We start from the raw sequence: 15526 nt of genomic DNA, 5'->3' as shown, positions 1-15526 counted from the left end.
GTAAAGGTAGATGTGTCATAAGAGCAAATCATACCACACCAACATACGTTGTTTCTTATATAGCTTCTCTTGATTTATTTTGAAGACGTTATCTCTTATATGTCACTGTCGATAGAGTCCCAGTTACGTTTGATATCTTTATTTTCTTAATCAAGTTGATTTTAGCGGTTGTGAATTCTTTCCACTTTATTTTAGATGTAGTTATCAAATATATGAATACAAAATAATACAAAAGATAGGTGCCCGCCACAAAACGTAATGTACTAATAATCTCTGTGAACCAAGATTTTGGTACTTCCAAGTTTTTTATTCTTTTTCATGAATCAACAAATATAAGATTAAAGTATGCACTGACATTTAGACAAACACACACACACACACACACACACACACACACACAATCGGAATCAAAGCAAAAAAGAACTTAGAGATAGGTCCTCATGGCTTTCGAGAAGACCCGCCAATTTCTTCCTCCGCTTCACTTTGTTCTCTTCCCTTTCATGGCTCAAGGCCACATGATCCCCATGGTGGATATTGCAAGGATCTTGGCTCAGCGCGGGGTGACTATTACCATTGTCACGACGCCTCACAACGCAGCCAGGTTCAAAGATGTCCTAAACCGGGCCATCCAGTCAGGCTTGCACATTAGGGTTGAGCATGTGAAGTTTCCTTTTCAAGAAGCTGGTTTGCAAGAAGGACAAGAGAATGTTGATTTTCTTGACTCAATGGAGTTAATGGTACATTTCTTTAAAGCGGTTAACATGCTTGAAAATCCGGTCATGAAGCTCATGGAAGAGATGAAACCTAAACCAAGCTGCCTAATTTCTGATTTTTGTTTGCCTTATACAAGCAAAATCGCTAAGAGGTTCAATATCCCAAAGATCGTTTTCCATGGCGTGTCTTGCTTTTGTCTTTTGAGTATGCATATTCTACACCGAAACCACAATATCTTACATGCTTTAAAGTCGGACAAAGAGTATTTCTTGGTTCCTAGTTTTCCAGATAGAGTTGAATTTACAAAGCTTCAAGTTACTGTGAAAACAAACTTTAGTGGAGATTGGAAAGAGATCATGGACGAACAGGTGGATGCTGATGACACGTCCTATGGTGTAATTGTCAACACATTTCAGGATTTGGAGTCTGCCTATGTGAAAAACTACACGGAGGCTAGGGCTGGTAAAGTATGGAGCATCGGTCCGGTTTCCTTGTGCAACAAGGTAGGAGAAGACAAAGCTGAGAGGGGAAACAAGGCAGCCATTGATCAAGACGAGTGTATTAAATGGCTTGATTCTAAAGATGTAGAGTCGGTGCTGTATGTTTGCCTTGGAAGTATATGCAATCTTCCTCTGGCTCAGCTTAGAGAGCTCGGGCTAGGCCTCGAGGCAACTAAAAGACCATTCATTTGGGTCATAAGAGGTGGGGGAAAGTATCATGAACTAGCTGAGTGGATCTTAGAGAGCGGTTTTGAAGAAAGAACCAAAGAGAGAAGCCTTCTCATAAAAGGATGGTCGCCTCAAATGCTTATCCTTTCACACCCTGCCGTTGGAGGATTCCTGACACATTGTGGATGGAACTCAACTTTAGAAGGAATCACCTCAGGGGTTCCATTGATCACTTGGCCATTATTTGGAGACCAATTCTGCAACCAGAAACTGATCGTGCAGGTGCTAAAAGCAGGTGTAAGTGTTGGGGTTGAAGAGGTCATGAAATGGGGAGAAGAGGAGAGTATTGGAGTGTTAGTGGATAAAGAAGGAGTGAAGAAGGCAGTGGACGAAATAATGGGCGAGAGTGATGAAGCAAAAGAGAGAAGAAAAAGAGTCAGAGAGCTTGGAGAATTAGCTCACAAGGCTGTGGAAGAAGGAGGCTCTTCTCATTCTAATATCATATTTTTGCTACAAGATATAATGCAACAAGTAGAATCCAAGAGTTGATTGTATATATTGTTGTTGTTTGTTAAATCATTGTGCGTGCATGTAATATCTTATCAGTTATTTGTTGGGTAATCGAATTCGTCTTGTTTTGCTATTAGAATTATGTAAATATTTTAAAAACTACAACTTATATACATTGAAATCGTAGAAAGAGCCAATGTCTAATAATTTCATTGTATAGACAGCTGCGCTGGTAGTCCGGCGGAGTTCAACTTTCCTAATTCTTCTAGCGGTTTTAGGCTTATTATCAATAATGTTTTTTTTAAAGAAATCTACAATTTCCCTAATAATTCCTTTTATGTATATCCGTTTATAGTTTTTCATATTTTAATAGCTATACAAAATTTGATTTATCTTGTCACCAATCTGAATTTCAAACAATCAAGATATTTGTCATAAGGAGATTTTTTTTTTTTTTTTTTGTGCACCTAAGGAGATTTTATTTTAAATGAAATTTTCATTAAGAGTTTTGATTTTTCGGAAGAAAAAAAAAAGAGGAAACAAAAAATACGTTTTTAAGAAAACAACCAAGTATTTCACATATCCTAATTTAATATCCTATCAAAATCAGTCGTCATAAAGCAAAAAAAAAAAAAAAAAAAAAAAAGACTAGAATAGCTAGAAATCTAGAGTACACACTTTGATTTAGTTTGAAGACAAATGTTGAGGCTTGTTTGTCCATACGACATAAAAAGAAGGAGAGACTGAGATATTCCGAATTTGATTTTTCTTTCTTTATTCGTTTATCCAATACTAATTTTTACGGCTATAAACTTTTCACTATCTTTTCGACGTACCTCTAGCTAAAAGATATTTTCTCTTAAAATTTTGGGCTTATATGAATACAAAAGAACATATGAGTGCCCGCCACGATATGTACTGTGAACCACTTAGTGTGTTTTGTAACTATTACGAATAATAAGCCAATTTCCTTTTGTTCTTTCTTACATCACATCTTAATATATGTAGGCACAGAGAAACACACACATTATCGGAACCAAAGCAAAAAAAATAAACCTTAGAAGAGAGTTCCTCATGGCATCGGAATTTCGTCCTCCTCTTCATTTTGTTCTCTTCCCTTTCATGGCTCAAGGCCACATGATCCCAATGGTAGATATTGCAAGGCTCCTGGCTCAGCGCGGGGTGACTATAACCATTGTCACTACACCTCAAAACGCAGGCCGGTTCAAGAACGTTCTTAGCCGGGCTATCCAATCCGGCTTGCCCATCAATCTCGTGCAAGTAAAGTTTCCATCTCAAGAATCGGGTTCACCGGAAGGACAGGAGAATTTGGACTTGCTCGATTCATTGGGGGCTTCATTAACCTTCTTCAAAGCATTTAGCCTGCTCGAGGAACCAGTCGAGAAGCTCTTGAAAGAGATTCAACCTAGGCCAAACTGCATAATCGCTGACATGTGTTTGCCTTATACAAACAGAATTGCCAAGAATCTTGGTATACCAAAAATCATCTTTCATGGCATGTGTTGCTTCAATCTTCTTTGTACGCACATAATGCACCAAAACCACGAGTTCTTGGAAACTATAGAGTCTGACAAGGAATACTTCCCCATTCCTAATTTCCCTGACAGAGTTGAGTTCACAAAATCTCAGCTTCCAATGGTATTAGTTGCTGGAGATTGGAAAGACTTCCTTGACGGAATGACAGAAGGGGATAACACTTCTTATGGTGTGATTGTTAACACGTTTGAAGAGCTCGAGCCAGCTTATGTTAGAGACTACAAGAAGGTTAAAGCGGGTAAGATATGGAGCATCGGACCGGTTTCCTTGTGCAACAAGTTAGGAGAAGACCAAGCTGAGAGGGGAAACAAGGCGGACATTGATCAAGACGAGTGTATTAAATGGCTTGATTCTAAAGAAGAAGGGTCGGTGCTATATGTTTGCCTTGGAAGTATATGCAATCTTCCTCTGTCTCAGCTCAAAGAGCTCGGCTTAGGCCTCGAGGAATCCCAAAGACCTTTCATTTGGGTCATAAGAGGTTGGGAGAAGTATAACGAGTTACTTGAATGGATCTCAGAGAGCGGTTATAAGGAAAGAATCAAAGAAAGAGGCCTTCTCATAACAGGATGGTCGCCTCAAATGCTTATCCTTACACATCCTGCCGTTGGAGGATTCTTGACACATTGTGGATGGAACTCTACTCTTGAAGGAATCACTTCAGGCGTTCCATTACTCACGTGGCCACTGTTTGGAGACCAATTCTGCAATGAGAAATTGGCGGTGCAGATACTAAAAGCCGGTGTGAGAGCTGGGGTTGAAGAGTCCATGAGATGGGGAGAAGAGGAGAAAATAGGAGTACTGGTGGATAAAGAAGGAGTAAAGAAGGCAGTGGAGGAATTGATGGGTGATAGTAATGATGCTAAGGAGAGAAGAAAAAGAGTGAAAGAGCTTGGAGAATTAGCTCACAAGGCTGTGGAAGAAGGAGGCTCTTCTCATTCCAACATCACATTCTTGCTACAAGACATAATGCAATTAGAACAACCCAAGAAATGATTGTAACTTTTCTTAGATTGTAACTTTTCTTTTGTATTACCCAAAAAAAATGATTGTGACGTTTGTTCTCGATTACTTCTCTTTGTTCAAGAACAATTTATGATAGTTTTATTTGAAATTGTCTCTATTATCGAATCTTATACTAACATCTTAGTTAGTACATACTTATTAAGCATTCGAATTCGTACACTCAAATTGAAGAAAAAAACACAATTTCTTATATACTTTTTTTTTTTCTGTAGCTTTAGAAGAGTGTAGAAACCTTCTCCAGTGGTCCTGCATGAGATCGCAACTTCGATATTGCTTGCTCCTTGGAGTTTAGAGGAGTGTAGAAACACTTTTTGTTTGTTTACTTTTGCTTTCTCGATCATGACAAGTTGACAACTCGTGTTATATCCAAAATGACATCATGCATGACTTGAAAATTGAAATCTATCTATGATATTACCATTTCTGGACAATTTTGTTAACCGATTTATATATCTTAACATCTTTCTTTTTTGGTATTATTTACGTTACGATTTTTCATCGTAAATTTAATTTAAAATTTTATATATGCCAGTGTAAAAAGAAATTACTCAAGGTCATTAATAAAAATAAAAATAAAACGTTTTTCCCCAGCGGTCTATCATTGTAAGTTTTATTTTACAAAAAGAATCTTCTAATATAATATGGGCTTTGAAAATGTCTAAGTGGAAGGCCCATTAATATCTCAAGTCCAATAACAATGGTGTACGAACCAGCGGCACCGTGTGTGAAAGAGTGAATCAAAGAGGTGCGGCGGTCGCCGGCGAAGACGTGTGCTCGTCGAAGAAACTTCTCCAACCTAAAATTTTCCGAAGGTAACTCCTCGAGCGAGATTTTAAGCTCATCACACAAATTACTTTTCATTCTCGCTTTCATGGGCTCTTCTTCGATTACTGTGTACATCACTCAAATTTTGGGTTTTTGTTCCTGTTTCCCTCTCGATATAATCGTAAAGTCTTGAAATTGCGAGAAACCCTAATTTGGGGGTTCCTTGCTGATTTGTTAATTTGTGTGTTATGACATTTTCGTTTAAATTTGTGAACTTGTAGAAGTAAGAGTTGAGCAAGTTATCAATGGAAATCGATGAAGAAGAGCCAATGGTGTTCTTGGACCGTACAACAAGAGCAACACGGGGTAAACGGTAAGAATTACTTGAGCTTAAGCTTTTACCTGATGAATGTGTTTCACCTGAAGATTGTGGTTTTGTCTCACTGTTATTGAGATGTATCAGAAACTCTCTTGTGGAAGCTTTATTCATCAGTTTTCTGTTTTTTTTCAGGATGACCAAGTTGCTTGATGACGAAGTAGAAGAAGATGAACAGTTTTGGAATCAAGAAGCTCTTAAAGAGGTTTGTTTTGTTTTATATATAGCTTACTCTCTTAAAGAGATGTTAATGATTTGTTAAGGTAGACTAGATGTCAAAATATATAATGGAAAAAAATCAGATTTGTAGACAAGATACTATCGCAGAAACTTTCGTGTGTTTGCTGACATTTATGTATCTCTTTACTTTTGTTATCTGCAGGAAGAACATGATGATGAATATGAAGCAGAACGTGAGGTTGCTGATGAGTTTGACAGTGACTTCAATGACGATGTATTTATGTCTTGCTTATGTATTGAGTACTTATTCATCAAGGTTTTTGCTTATATTTCCATTCTTTTTAATTTCTTTCTTTTGCCTTTTGTTTGGGATTAGGAGCCTGAGCCTGATGCAGTCGCTGTAAATGAAAAAGAATTGAGGTTTGAATTTTTTCAAAGCTTGTCTTATGATGGCTATTATGTGTGTCTGTTTTAATTTTGTTACAATTTTGCATATTGTTGTAGGGATCTGCCAAAGAAGCGGCTGATTTACCCTGGGAAAACTGCTTCAAAGAAAAAGAAAAAGAAGACGAAGGTAGTTTCACAACTAGAATATATTCCTGGAGATGAGAAGCCAGGTGAAGAATTGGGAAACAAGGAACAAGAAGAAAAAGAAGAGAATGAAGCACAAGAAGATATGGAAGGTGAGAAAGTCATTAGGAAATCAACACGGACTTCAGTGGTTGTACGGCAAGCAGAAAGAGATGCATTGCGTGCTGCTATACAAGCAACAACAAAGGTTTCTCAGAACTCATCCCCACTAGCTATTTACATTCATGGCTACACTTTAATCTCTTTTCTAAGTCTTGCCATGTTGAATTCTTTTTTGTGTTTGTTCAGCCAATACAAAGGAAAAAAGTAGGGGAGGAAAAACGGATGACCCAAGAAGAAATGCTGCTGGAAGCTGCTCAAACAGGTTTGGCTTTTATGATGCTGCATCTGATTTGCTCTATCAGAAACTCAAAATTGCTAAAGTCAGGTTCTTGCAGAAATCATGAACTTGAGGAATTTAGAACGTGTCTTGGCAAGGGAAGAAGAAGTAAAAAAGAAAGCGATTGTGCATAAAGCAGTCTACAAGGGTCCTCAGATTCGGTATCATTCAAAAGATGGTAAGCTCTCCAGTAAAATAGTAATCCAGTCTAATTGGATCTTTCCAGAAAAGTAAGAACTATATTTGTTTAAACTTTTAACTTTACATGCAGGATGTAACTATTTAGAATTCTGTAATGGTGCGTCATTCAATTCAGAGTTGTCGACGAAGTCTGTTCCCTGTAAGTAATTTTGAGTGGTGTTTGGAGATGAACATAAATGTGTTCATATTGATCTATACTGATCTCTGTCTTTCTTTTGGTTTGTTTTCTCTTTTCCAGATCCAGAAAAAGCTGTATGTGTGATTACGGGATTACCTGCCAAGTAAGAGTTTTTCTGTTCTTCTTCTTTATTCATCGGAAGAACAAGATCTCTGGGATGAACACAAGTAGACTCTCTTAGGTCTACTAAAAAGAAGTTATCAGTTTCTTTGATATATACTTCTCGAAAAGAAATGATGTTATAACCTAGAAACCTGATTATCTTTTCTCTGCAATTTTAGAACTAGTTCTTAGCTGTTGTGTGTATTGCTGATACAGGTACCGGGATCCAAAAACGGGTCTTCCTTATGCAACTAGAGACGCCTTCAAAGCAATACGTGAAAGGTGTTGCTTGATCCAATTATTGCTGCATCGATGTTTTCACTTGTCTATAGAAGTATTCATCTGTTGTTTCCTCTAACGGATCAAGCAAATGAATGTTATCGAGTGAAACAGGCCTTTGATATTTACATTGTCTTTATTAGTGTTAGAATCTGATATTTCCCAGTCTTATGTTTATTGTTCTGAAGGTTCATGGACGAACATGATGGTTTGAGAAAGAAAATGGAGATGGGAGATTTGTTTGATACACTAGTGGCGAAAGGTTTTGCAACAAAACAAAAGAGAACGAAGATTCCAAAGAGTAACAAATCATTTTCCCTCAGAAGCTCAGCTCGTTTCCTTAGCTCCGAGTCTGAAGAAGAGAGTGAAGAAGATTCAGATTAATAAACACCTCCCTGATTTGGTTAGTATATTAATATAAAGCCTTTAGTTTTCATGAAACATGATCATGAACTCACAGTTGTAATCATGCTCTGCAGAATCTGCATCTCACATGATTGTGATACATCATTCATGGATCTTCCCACGACCATGGTTTTGGTTCTCAGAGATTAGAAGCGAGAAGAACATTCATGGAGGAAATTTTCATGATCAGAGCTTTGAAATGGAAACAACAACACTCTAATCAGAGATTGATCCTCCTAACCAAAACCTCTGACACCCATCTCAGAATCAGAGAGAAAGTGTAATCTTCTGTATATTACTGACCTTGTAAAGATGATATGTTTTGGTTGATAAATATCAATTTCACATTAAACCGAACCGAATAAGCTTTTGATTTTACTTCGGTTCCGTTAAAACCGTTCCAAATCTATAAATATATCACCGATTTGAAAATTGAAACTTTTTGCGATTTCTAAGAGCTCCAATGGCATAATGATTTGGAGTTCAGATTCATGCTTCAAATCCAGGAAACACCAATGTCTTATCTTCCTCAAGCTATGTTCCTCAATTAAACACCTTCTACAGATCCATGGTCAAATCCATCTCTCCTCTCTCCAAAATGACAGCTTTATCATCAGCGAGCTTGTACGGGTTTCATCACTATCCCTCGCCAAAGACCTTGCCTTTGCGCGAACCCTTCTGCTTCACTCTTCAGATTCGACTCCTTCTACTTGGAATATGCTCAGTAGAGGCTATTCTTCAAGTGATTCTCCTGTGGAATCGATTTGGGTTTACTCTGAGATGAAGAGACGAGGAATCAAACCTAATAAGCTCACTTTTCCTTTTCTTCTCAAGGCTTGTGCTTCGTTTTTAGGTCTCACTGCTGGGAGACAGATTCAAGTTGAGGTTTTGAAACATGGGTTTGATTTTGATGTATATGTTGGGAACAATTTGATCCATCTTTATGGTACTTGTAAGAAAACTTCTGATGCCAGGAAGGTGTTCGACGAAATGACTGAGAGAAATGTTGTTTCTTGGAACTCGATTATGACTGCTCTTGTTGAGAATGGTAAGTTAAATTTGGTGTTTGAGTGTTTTTGTGAGATGATTGGTAAGCGGTTTTGTCCAGATGAGACGACAATGGTGGTTTTGCTTTCGGCTTGTGGCGGTAACTTGAGCTTGGGGAAATTGGTGCATTCACAGGTGATGGTAAGAGAGTTAGAGTTAAACTGTAGACTAGGTACTGCACTTGTAGACATGTATGCAAAATCAGGTGGATTAGAGTATGCTAGGTTAGTTTTCGAAAGAATGGTTGACAAAAATGTTTGGACTTGGAGTGCCATGATTGTAGGATTAGCACAATATGGATTTGCAGAAGAAGCCCTTCAACTATTCTCGAAGATGATGAAAGAATCATCGGTGAGACCAAACTACGTAACATTTCTCGGTGTTTTATGCGCTTGTAGCCACACGGGATTGGTGGATGACGGGTACAAATATTTCCACGAAATGGAGAAAATACACAAGATCAAACCAATGATGATTCACTACGGAGCAATGGTAGATATCTTGGGACGTGCAGGTCGACTAAACGAGGCGTATGACTTCATAAAGAAAATGCCTTTTGAGCCTGATGCGGTTGTTTGGAGGACTCTACTCTCCGCTTGTAGTATCCATCACGATGAAGATGATGAGGGAATTGGTGAGAAAGTAAAGAAGAGATTGATTGAGTTAGAACCAAAGAGGAGTGGGAATTTGGTGATTGTGGCGAATAGGTTTGCGGAAGCGAGGATGTGGGCTGAGGCAGCAGAAGTTAGGAGAGTAATGAAGGAAACTAAGATGAAGAAGATCGCCGGAGAGAGTTGTCTAGAGCTAGGAGGGTCGTTTCATAGATTCTTCTCAGGGTATGATCCTCGTTCTGAATATGTATCCATCTATGAATTATTAGATTTGTTCAAGTTTCAGTTGACATGTGACTATCGTTTGGTGTCCGAATGATCCGAATCAATTCTCTTGACTTCTCTTCTTACTTGTATGTATTTTTTACAAATATCTTAAAATTTGCCAGGATTTGATTCAACATTTTAACATTTTCTAGATGTATTGAAGGACTAGGATAAAAGTTAAATAATCAAACCATAAGGACAATAAATTTTTATGTATTTTCAAAAATTATTAATGAAACATTTATGATCATTAATACCAAGTTTTTCTTACAATTATTTAAAAAAATTCATTAAAAAGAATCAGTAATCAATCATAATCCAATGTCATAACTCATAAGTACTTAATTGTTGACTATATTTCTCTAAATAATTTGTATATAATTAAAGATATATCAGGGAGATAGTCTTTAAGAGTTTATCAACTCTAATTTTCCATGTATTTAACTTTTAAATGTTTGTTTTTTACAAATTCTAAGGATTTTTTAGAGTTTAGCATATTGTCTATTTTTCTTTGTTTAAAATTTTAAAATATCAATTCTTCAATGCTATACTTTTTACTCTCTACCGTACGCGATGAAAGAAAATGCGACACCTATGTAAAGTGTAAAATCTAATTTGGAAAATATGAATGGCTTGTGCAATTGGAGCTACCATTAAATAATGTAGCCAATGGAAATTTGGTATATCCAATGGAAGATTCTCAGTTTTCGTCCTGTATTCTGAATTTTTTTTTATTCAATAACAAAAAGTTAACACTTAATCATTTACTTTCACATGACACAAACTCAAAGTCTCAAAGTATGAAACCAAGCTTTGGCTCTGGCTTAATGTTATTAATTTTGGTTCTATAACGATTAAAAGTAGTTTTTGAGAATTAATAAAATATCTCTAAAATTTATATACAAAACAGCTTTACACTCATATTCATTGAATTACGTTTTTCACTTGAATTCCCAAAGAACAGCAAACAAGAACTAGATAAACAAATGTCAGTTAATCTCACATGAAAGCATATACTAATTAATGTGAATGATTGATGGTAGTTTGAAAATATTAAAATAAAAATAATAAATCTCAGAACTCATATACCGAATGAGTGAATGACATTATATTATGTGTATATCTTACATGTAAAATACGAACCAGAATAACAAAAAATTGCATGCCCGAATTTTTAATTATCTGATATTTACTCATCTACAAGCTTTTTTTTTTGTATTATTATTTACAAGTTAAGAAGACATAACAAATATATATGTTACGTCAAGTCATCGCATACGTATGATCCATGATTCTACCAGATACCAACTTTCATAGGTATTATTAATATATTCATTACAAAGGATAATTTTAGAAAACACATACCATTTTCTTAAAGTATGCGAGAAAGTAAAGTAAAATGATTTATGACAAAATGATACAATATAATGCATGGTGTGCGATTGGAGCTGAAGTGAAAAGGTAGCTAGCTAATGGAAATATGGCATATCCCTTGGAAGATTCCCTATTTCTCAACCCATAATGTTTTTTTCAAATCGAGAGCTAGAGAGTAAAATATAATCAAATGATATATAATTCATAAAACAAATCGAATATCAGGTACTTTTGTTATAGTACAAGGGACATGTGTATATAATTATATAGATATGTGTATGTGTGAGTCTATAAAGAAGCATAAAAGCATCATATGGAACTCTCTCCACAAAACAATACCAAAAACATAATGGTGGTGTTGGCTCTTCTTTGAAGAACCTCTCGGAGTTGGAATCCGCTGTCTTGACCAGCGGGTTCTCTTATATATGTAAATAGGGCAACTCGGATCCTTTGGCATTTCCTCGATGTGGGATTGAAGAAGAAGAAGATGTCTGTATCTTCTTCCCTTTGAGAGTTCTGATCAAATTGTGTTGGTTCATAGTTTCACTTTTTCTGGTTTGTATTATTTACCTCTTCTTGTCTCTCACTCTCTTTTCATATATATTTGTTTGTGGTTTCTGTTATAAACTTGATAATTACTACCCCATAGTTTATGAGATGATGCTGAGTTTTAAATTTTAAAGTCTGTATACAATACTATTTATTCGGTTGGGGTTTTCCTGCACTACCTCTCATTAGTATCTCTAACCACTCTTACTCGATTCAAGTTAAGAATATACTGCCTAAGACTTGAGAATTTTATACAAAAATACCACTTTTCAATGATTTTTTATTTCTTTTTATTGGATCAATATGCTCTTAATTAATTCATCTTACAATAAAAACGTGTCCCAAAATTATTCCAACTACACAAAATCAAAGTAATACTTAAGTTAAAATGAACCGTATGCTACGAAAAAGATTTCAAAAGGAGTATCTATATAACATGACAAAAAAAAAGAGAGACATGATGAGATAATGAAAACCATGCTAATTGCTCGGTTTGTACATCCCGAAAGTTGTCCGAAAAAATAAACCGAAATTGTGCCTACAACGAAAATGGTGGTTTACGACATGGAGACTTCCGCCGGTTAATCGGCTTGACAAAGATACATCTCTTAAAATTTCATAATCTTATCACTAACCATTTTGTTGATCTAACATAACTGAAAAAAGCAAGATAATCTAAAGAGAGAAGACATATGCATAAAATACAATTCTTCGATTTAAAATGTAGGAGCTAAGACATCAAATGCGAGTCCAAATATAGGGAGTAGAAATTTCAGAGAAGTGTTGAAGATGAAGAATATAAGACCATCTCCATCAGTAAAAACAAGAAAATTTCTCAAACAAAAAAATATTAATATTTTAATTAAAACAGATACATTAATTATTATTTAATAATTGAACTAACAGCATGATGACACTTGTCCAAATTGGATGAGAATAGTTTCTCAAAGTTTCTCAGAGAAACTCAATTCTCCTTCTCTCCTACTTTTTCTCCCTTCTCTCATACTTTTCCTTTTTTAATTATTTTTTTTTTTTTTTGGTATCTCATTGAGATACTTCCAATGGAGATGATCTAACTTTTGAGTATAAAGCTAACTTTAAAATGATATGCATGCATAGTCTTTAGTTATATGACTTTAAAAAAAAAAAAAAGATGACTTCCATCATGTATCATTAAACGTATACATATCCTTTCATATAAGGGAGTGTTTTATCTAACTTAAGTACATAACCTTATTTTTTGTGTACCCAACATAAGTACATAACTAATTGCATTGTATATCAGTCAACTTAATTGTGTTGTAATTAATGAAAAGCATATGAATATGTATATTGATTCCACCACTTAACTAGTTGTGTCTATATTCAAGTTAATATTTTCACCAATATGAGGATGAGCTGAGAACAAGAATGCAATTTCTCTTCTTATTATTAAAAGATAATATAGAAGTACATAAGCAACAACAGTTGGACTAAAGTGTCCATCGATACAATCATACAATCATCATATATGTTATAAATTAGTCAAGTATATCATATTTTTTGGTCATGTTCTCGTTCTTAAGAATCTGTTTCTTCACTGATGGTGGAGATTGCTCACATTTTCTATGACAGTCAGAACATTCTCCAGCTGATGATGAGCTTTTACAATGGGGACGACACAAAATACTGCATTCTATCTCCGATTTTGCTTCACCTCCGATCAGAATCGCCACTATTATCATCACCATCATCAACATCATGCTCAAATTCTTACCCATTTTTGTTGTATCTGTTTGTGTGTGTTTTTTTCTTTCTTTTTCGTTTATGTTGATCAATGGATGAGTTTATCATGTGAAAGTAACTCTCTATTTATAGTTTTGAAGTTGTGATGACAATCTTATCTCCAAGTAATAAAAATTAAATTCACTATTCATTTTCTTTATGGACTACAGGAATTTTAAAATAGATATTTAGGTAGAAATATTTTTTTATTACTATAGCAATACATTTATAATAATATTTTTTTTTTCTATATAGTTATGAAAAATAATGGTTTTCTTTATATGGATCTTCCTTCGAGATTTTCTTCTAATTTATAATATTTTCTACCCATTCTAGCATGAAAATGTATCCACTGACTAATATGATGTTATCAAAGCTTAGAGTAGAAATATATCATGATAGACATATCTTATTATAAATCTTTTGCACTTTTGGTATTTGATAGGTGTCATATTTTAACATTTTTTCATATTAGCTGTACTTACTTTTATATTTTATCATGCTTTTAACTATTGAGTCAACTTATATATTTTCATTTCCTTTATAATATTTTTTAATTTTTGACACGTTTTTAAAACAAATCAACAAATTTGTAGAAACTTTTCATAAAATCTCCTTATTTGTGAGTCGTGACCTTCCTTTGATTTTGTTTTCATTTTCGGTTTCACGTTAGTAGATTTATATACACACACATATATCACAATGGTGTAAATGTTCAAAAATCACAATTTTTTAGTATATTCTTATACACATGTGTGAGATATTAACATGTACATTTATATAGATACACGTATATCACTTGGTTTAAGTCTAGATAGTTTATCTAGATAATCACTCAAAAACAGCTTAACGTTTGCACAAAACGTAACTAAATAATGGTTCAAAACGAAGTAGGCTGTTAAGACTGGTTATAACAAAACATATGAAACGAATTAGGCTCTTAAGACTGATCATAACAAAACATATGAGAACTCAACAACATACACGAATTAGGCTCTTTAAGACTGGCCATAACAACACATATGAAACGAATTAGGCTCTTAAGATTGGTTATAACAAAACATATGAGAACTCAACGATATAAACGAATTAGGTTATAACTTGAGAGATCTACAATATGTTTACCTTAAAGCTGATATTATAGGCAACGAAATTTGCTGAAAATATACCAAAAGAGAAGCTATTTGCAGTTCCTCCTGATGAATGCGCAGTATCATTCCACTCAATGATCGTTCTTTGATATCCTCTGCCTTTCATCAATATGTTTGTCTTGTTTACACCAACCTTAACTTTTTCCCTGTTTTTCCAGTGAAACCATACATCAGTAGAAGTCTAGAACAGAGAACATAAAGAACATGTGTTATAAAGTTGAGTAACAACATGTAAACTTCTGAATTGATGATGATGAGAGTCTTGGAAGAGCTTAAATCAGGTACAACATCGATGGCCTTTTGAACGTTAGTAAAGTTACCTTTACCATATAGATCAATAGTTATCACAAGAGAATTCTGATGAAAGTCATTGTGGTTTGGAAAGAAATCTAACTTTGAAGTGAAAGAAGATTCTGATGAAGAAGAAAAACGGATTTTCGAGAGAGAGAGAGTAGAACAATGAGAAAAATCATGATTCTTTCTCTTAGACTTCTGAATCTTAGAAAATGTTTGAACAAAGATGTGAGGAAGAAGATACAAAGATGTTCTTGAAAATACCAAGTCTTAAAGACTAATCTTTGACGTTTGTTTTTGCATACATTTTTAGTAGCTATCTCTATAAAGTTGACCATCTTTTTTGAACATGTCGCTATTGAGATATTATGGTTCTCTGCAACAATGTAATTATGATAGTTTTGTTGAAAATTAGTGTTAGTTTATCACAAATTACTTCAAATGCTCGATTGAATACACCATGCTCGATGAATAGACCATTGGTAAAGTTTGAAGACTCAATTCCTCCATAAATTTGTTTTTACAATTTTGGTGCATTTGA

At 34.9% G+C, this 15526-nt stretch overlaps 5 protein-coding genes and 2 long non-coding RNA genes across 8 annotated transcripts; 5 read left to right on the top strand and 2 right to left on the bottom strand.

Annotated features, from left to right (window-relative positions):
- Nucleotides 1-378: 378 nt before the first annotated feature.
- On the top strand, nucleotides 379-2006 carry UGT73C2 (UDP-glucosyl transferase 73C2). Its single transcript, NM_129231.3, has one exon. It carries the CDS (start codon nucleotides 441-443, stop codon nucleotides 1929-1931), a length of 1491 nt encoding a protein of 496 aa, NP_181214.1. The 5' UTR covers nucleotides 379-440; the 3' UTR covers nucleotides 1932-2006.
- Nucleotides 2007-2908: 902 nt separating this feature from the next.
- On the top strand, nucleotides 2909-4597 carry UGT73C1 (UDP-glucosyl transferase 73C1). The gene has a single exon (NM_129230.3). The coding sequence runs from the start codon at nucleotides 2967-2969 to the stop codon at nucleotides 4440-4442; it is 1476 nt and encodes a 491-aa protein (NP_181213.1). The 5' UTR covers nucleotides 2909-2966; the 3' UTR covers nucleotides 4443-4597.
- A 463-nt stretch (nucleotides 4598-5060) lies between these two features.
- On the top strand, nucleotides 5061-8351 carry SWC2 (DNA binding protein SWC2). Of its 2 annotated transcripts, NM_129229.4 has the most exons (13): nucleotides 5061-5284; nucleotides 5519-5610; nucleotides 5749-5818; nucleotides 5996-6067; nucleotides 6170-6213; nucleotides 6298-6571; nucleotides 6673-6748; nucleotides 6822-6941; nucleotides 7035-7103; nucleotides 7203-7245; nucleotides 7461-7526; nucleotides 7712-7926; nucleotides 8003-8351. In NM_129229.4, exons 2-12 carry the CDS (start codon nucleotides 5543-5545, stop codon nucleotides 7905-7907), a joined length of 1098 nt encoding a protein of 365 aa, NP_181212.2. In that variant the 5' UTR covers nucleotides 5061-5284; nucleotides 5519-5542; the 3' UTR covers nucleotides 7908-7926; nucleotides 8003-8351. The 2 variants fall into 2 exon arrangements, with proteins under 2 accessions (NP_181212.2, NP_001324358.1); NM_001336608.1 differs by having other exon boundaries at nucleotides 5138-5284; nucleotides 7461-7926.
- Nucleotides 8352-8363: 12 nt separating this feature from the next.
- On the top strand, nucleotides 8364-10041 carry AT2G36730 (Pentatricopeptide repeat (PPR) superfamily protein). Its single transcript, NM_129228.2, has one exon. It carries the CDS (start codon nucleotides 8400-8402, stop codon nucleotides 9903-9905), a length of 1506 nt encoding a protein of 501 aa, NP_181211.1. The 5' UTR covers nucleotides 8364-8399; the 3' UTR covers nucleotides 9906-10041.
- A 1030-nt stretch (nucleotides 10042-11071) lies between these two features.
- On the top strand, nucleotides 11072-11829 carry AT2G08820. Its single transcript, NR_140414.1, has 2 exons — nucleotides 11072-11170; nucleotides 11665-11829. It is a non-coding gene; the product is annotated as an other RNA (long non-coding RNA).
- AT2G08825 lies at nucleotides 11355-11677 on the bottom strand. Its single transcript, NR_140415.1, has one exon. It is a non-coding gene; the product is annotated as an other RNA (long non-coding RNA).
- Nucleotides 11830-13185: 1356 nt separating the features above from the next.
- AT2G36724 (uncharacterized protein) lies at nucleotides 13186-13599 on the bottom strand. The gene has a single exon (NM_001036419.2). The coding sequence runs from the start codon at nucleotides 13534-13536 to the stop codon at nucleotides 13297-13299; it is 240 nt and encodes a 79-aa protein (NP_001031496.1). The 5' UTR covers nucleotides 13537-13599; the 3' UTR covers nucleotides 13186-13296.
- Between the last annotated feature and the right edge of the window lie 1927 nt (nucleotides 13600-15526).

Source organism: Arabidopsis thaliana, chromosome 2, assembly GCF_000001735.4.
Source record: "Arabidopsis thaliana chromosome 2, partial sequence".
Taxonomy (NCBI): domain Eukaryota; kingdom Viridiplantae; phylum Streptophyta; class Magnoliopsida; order Brassicales; family Brassicaceae; genus Arabidopsis; species Arabidopsis thaliana.
The sequence above is the reverse complement of the archived record's forward strand: the minus strand, read 5'-3'. Positions and strand labels throughout refer to the sequence as shown.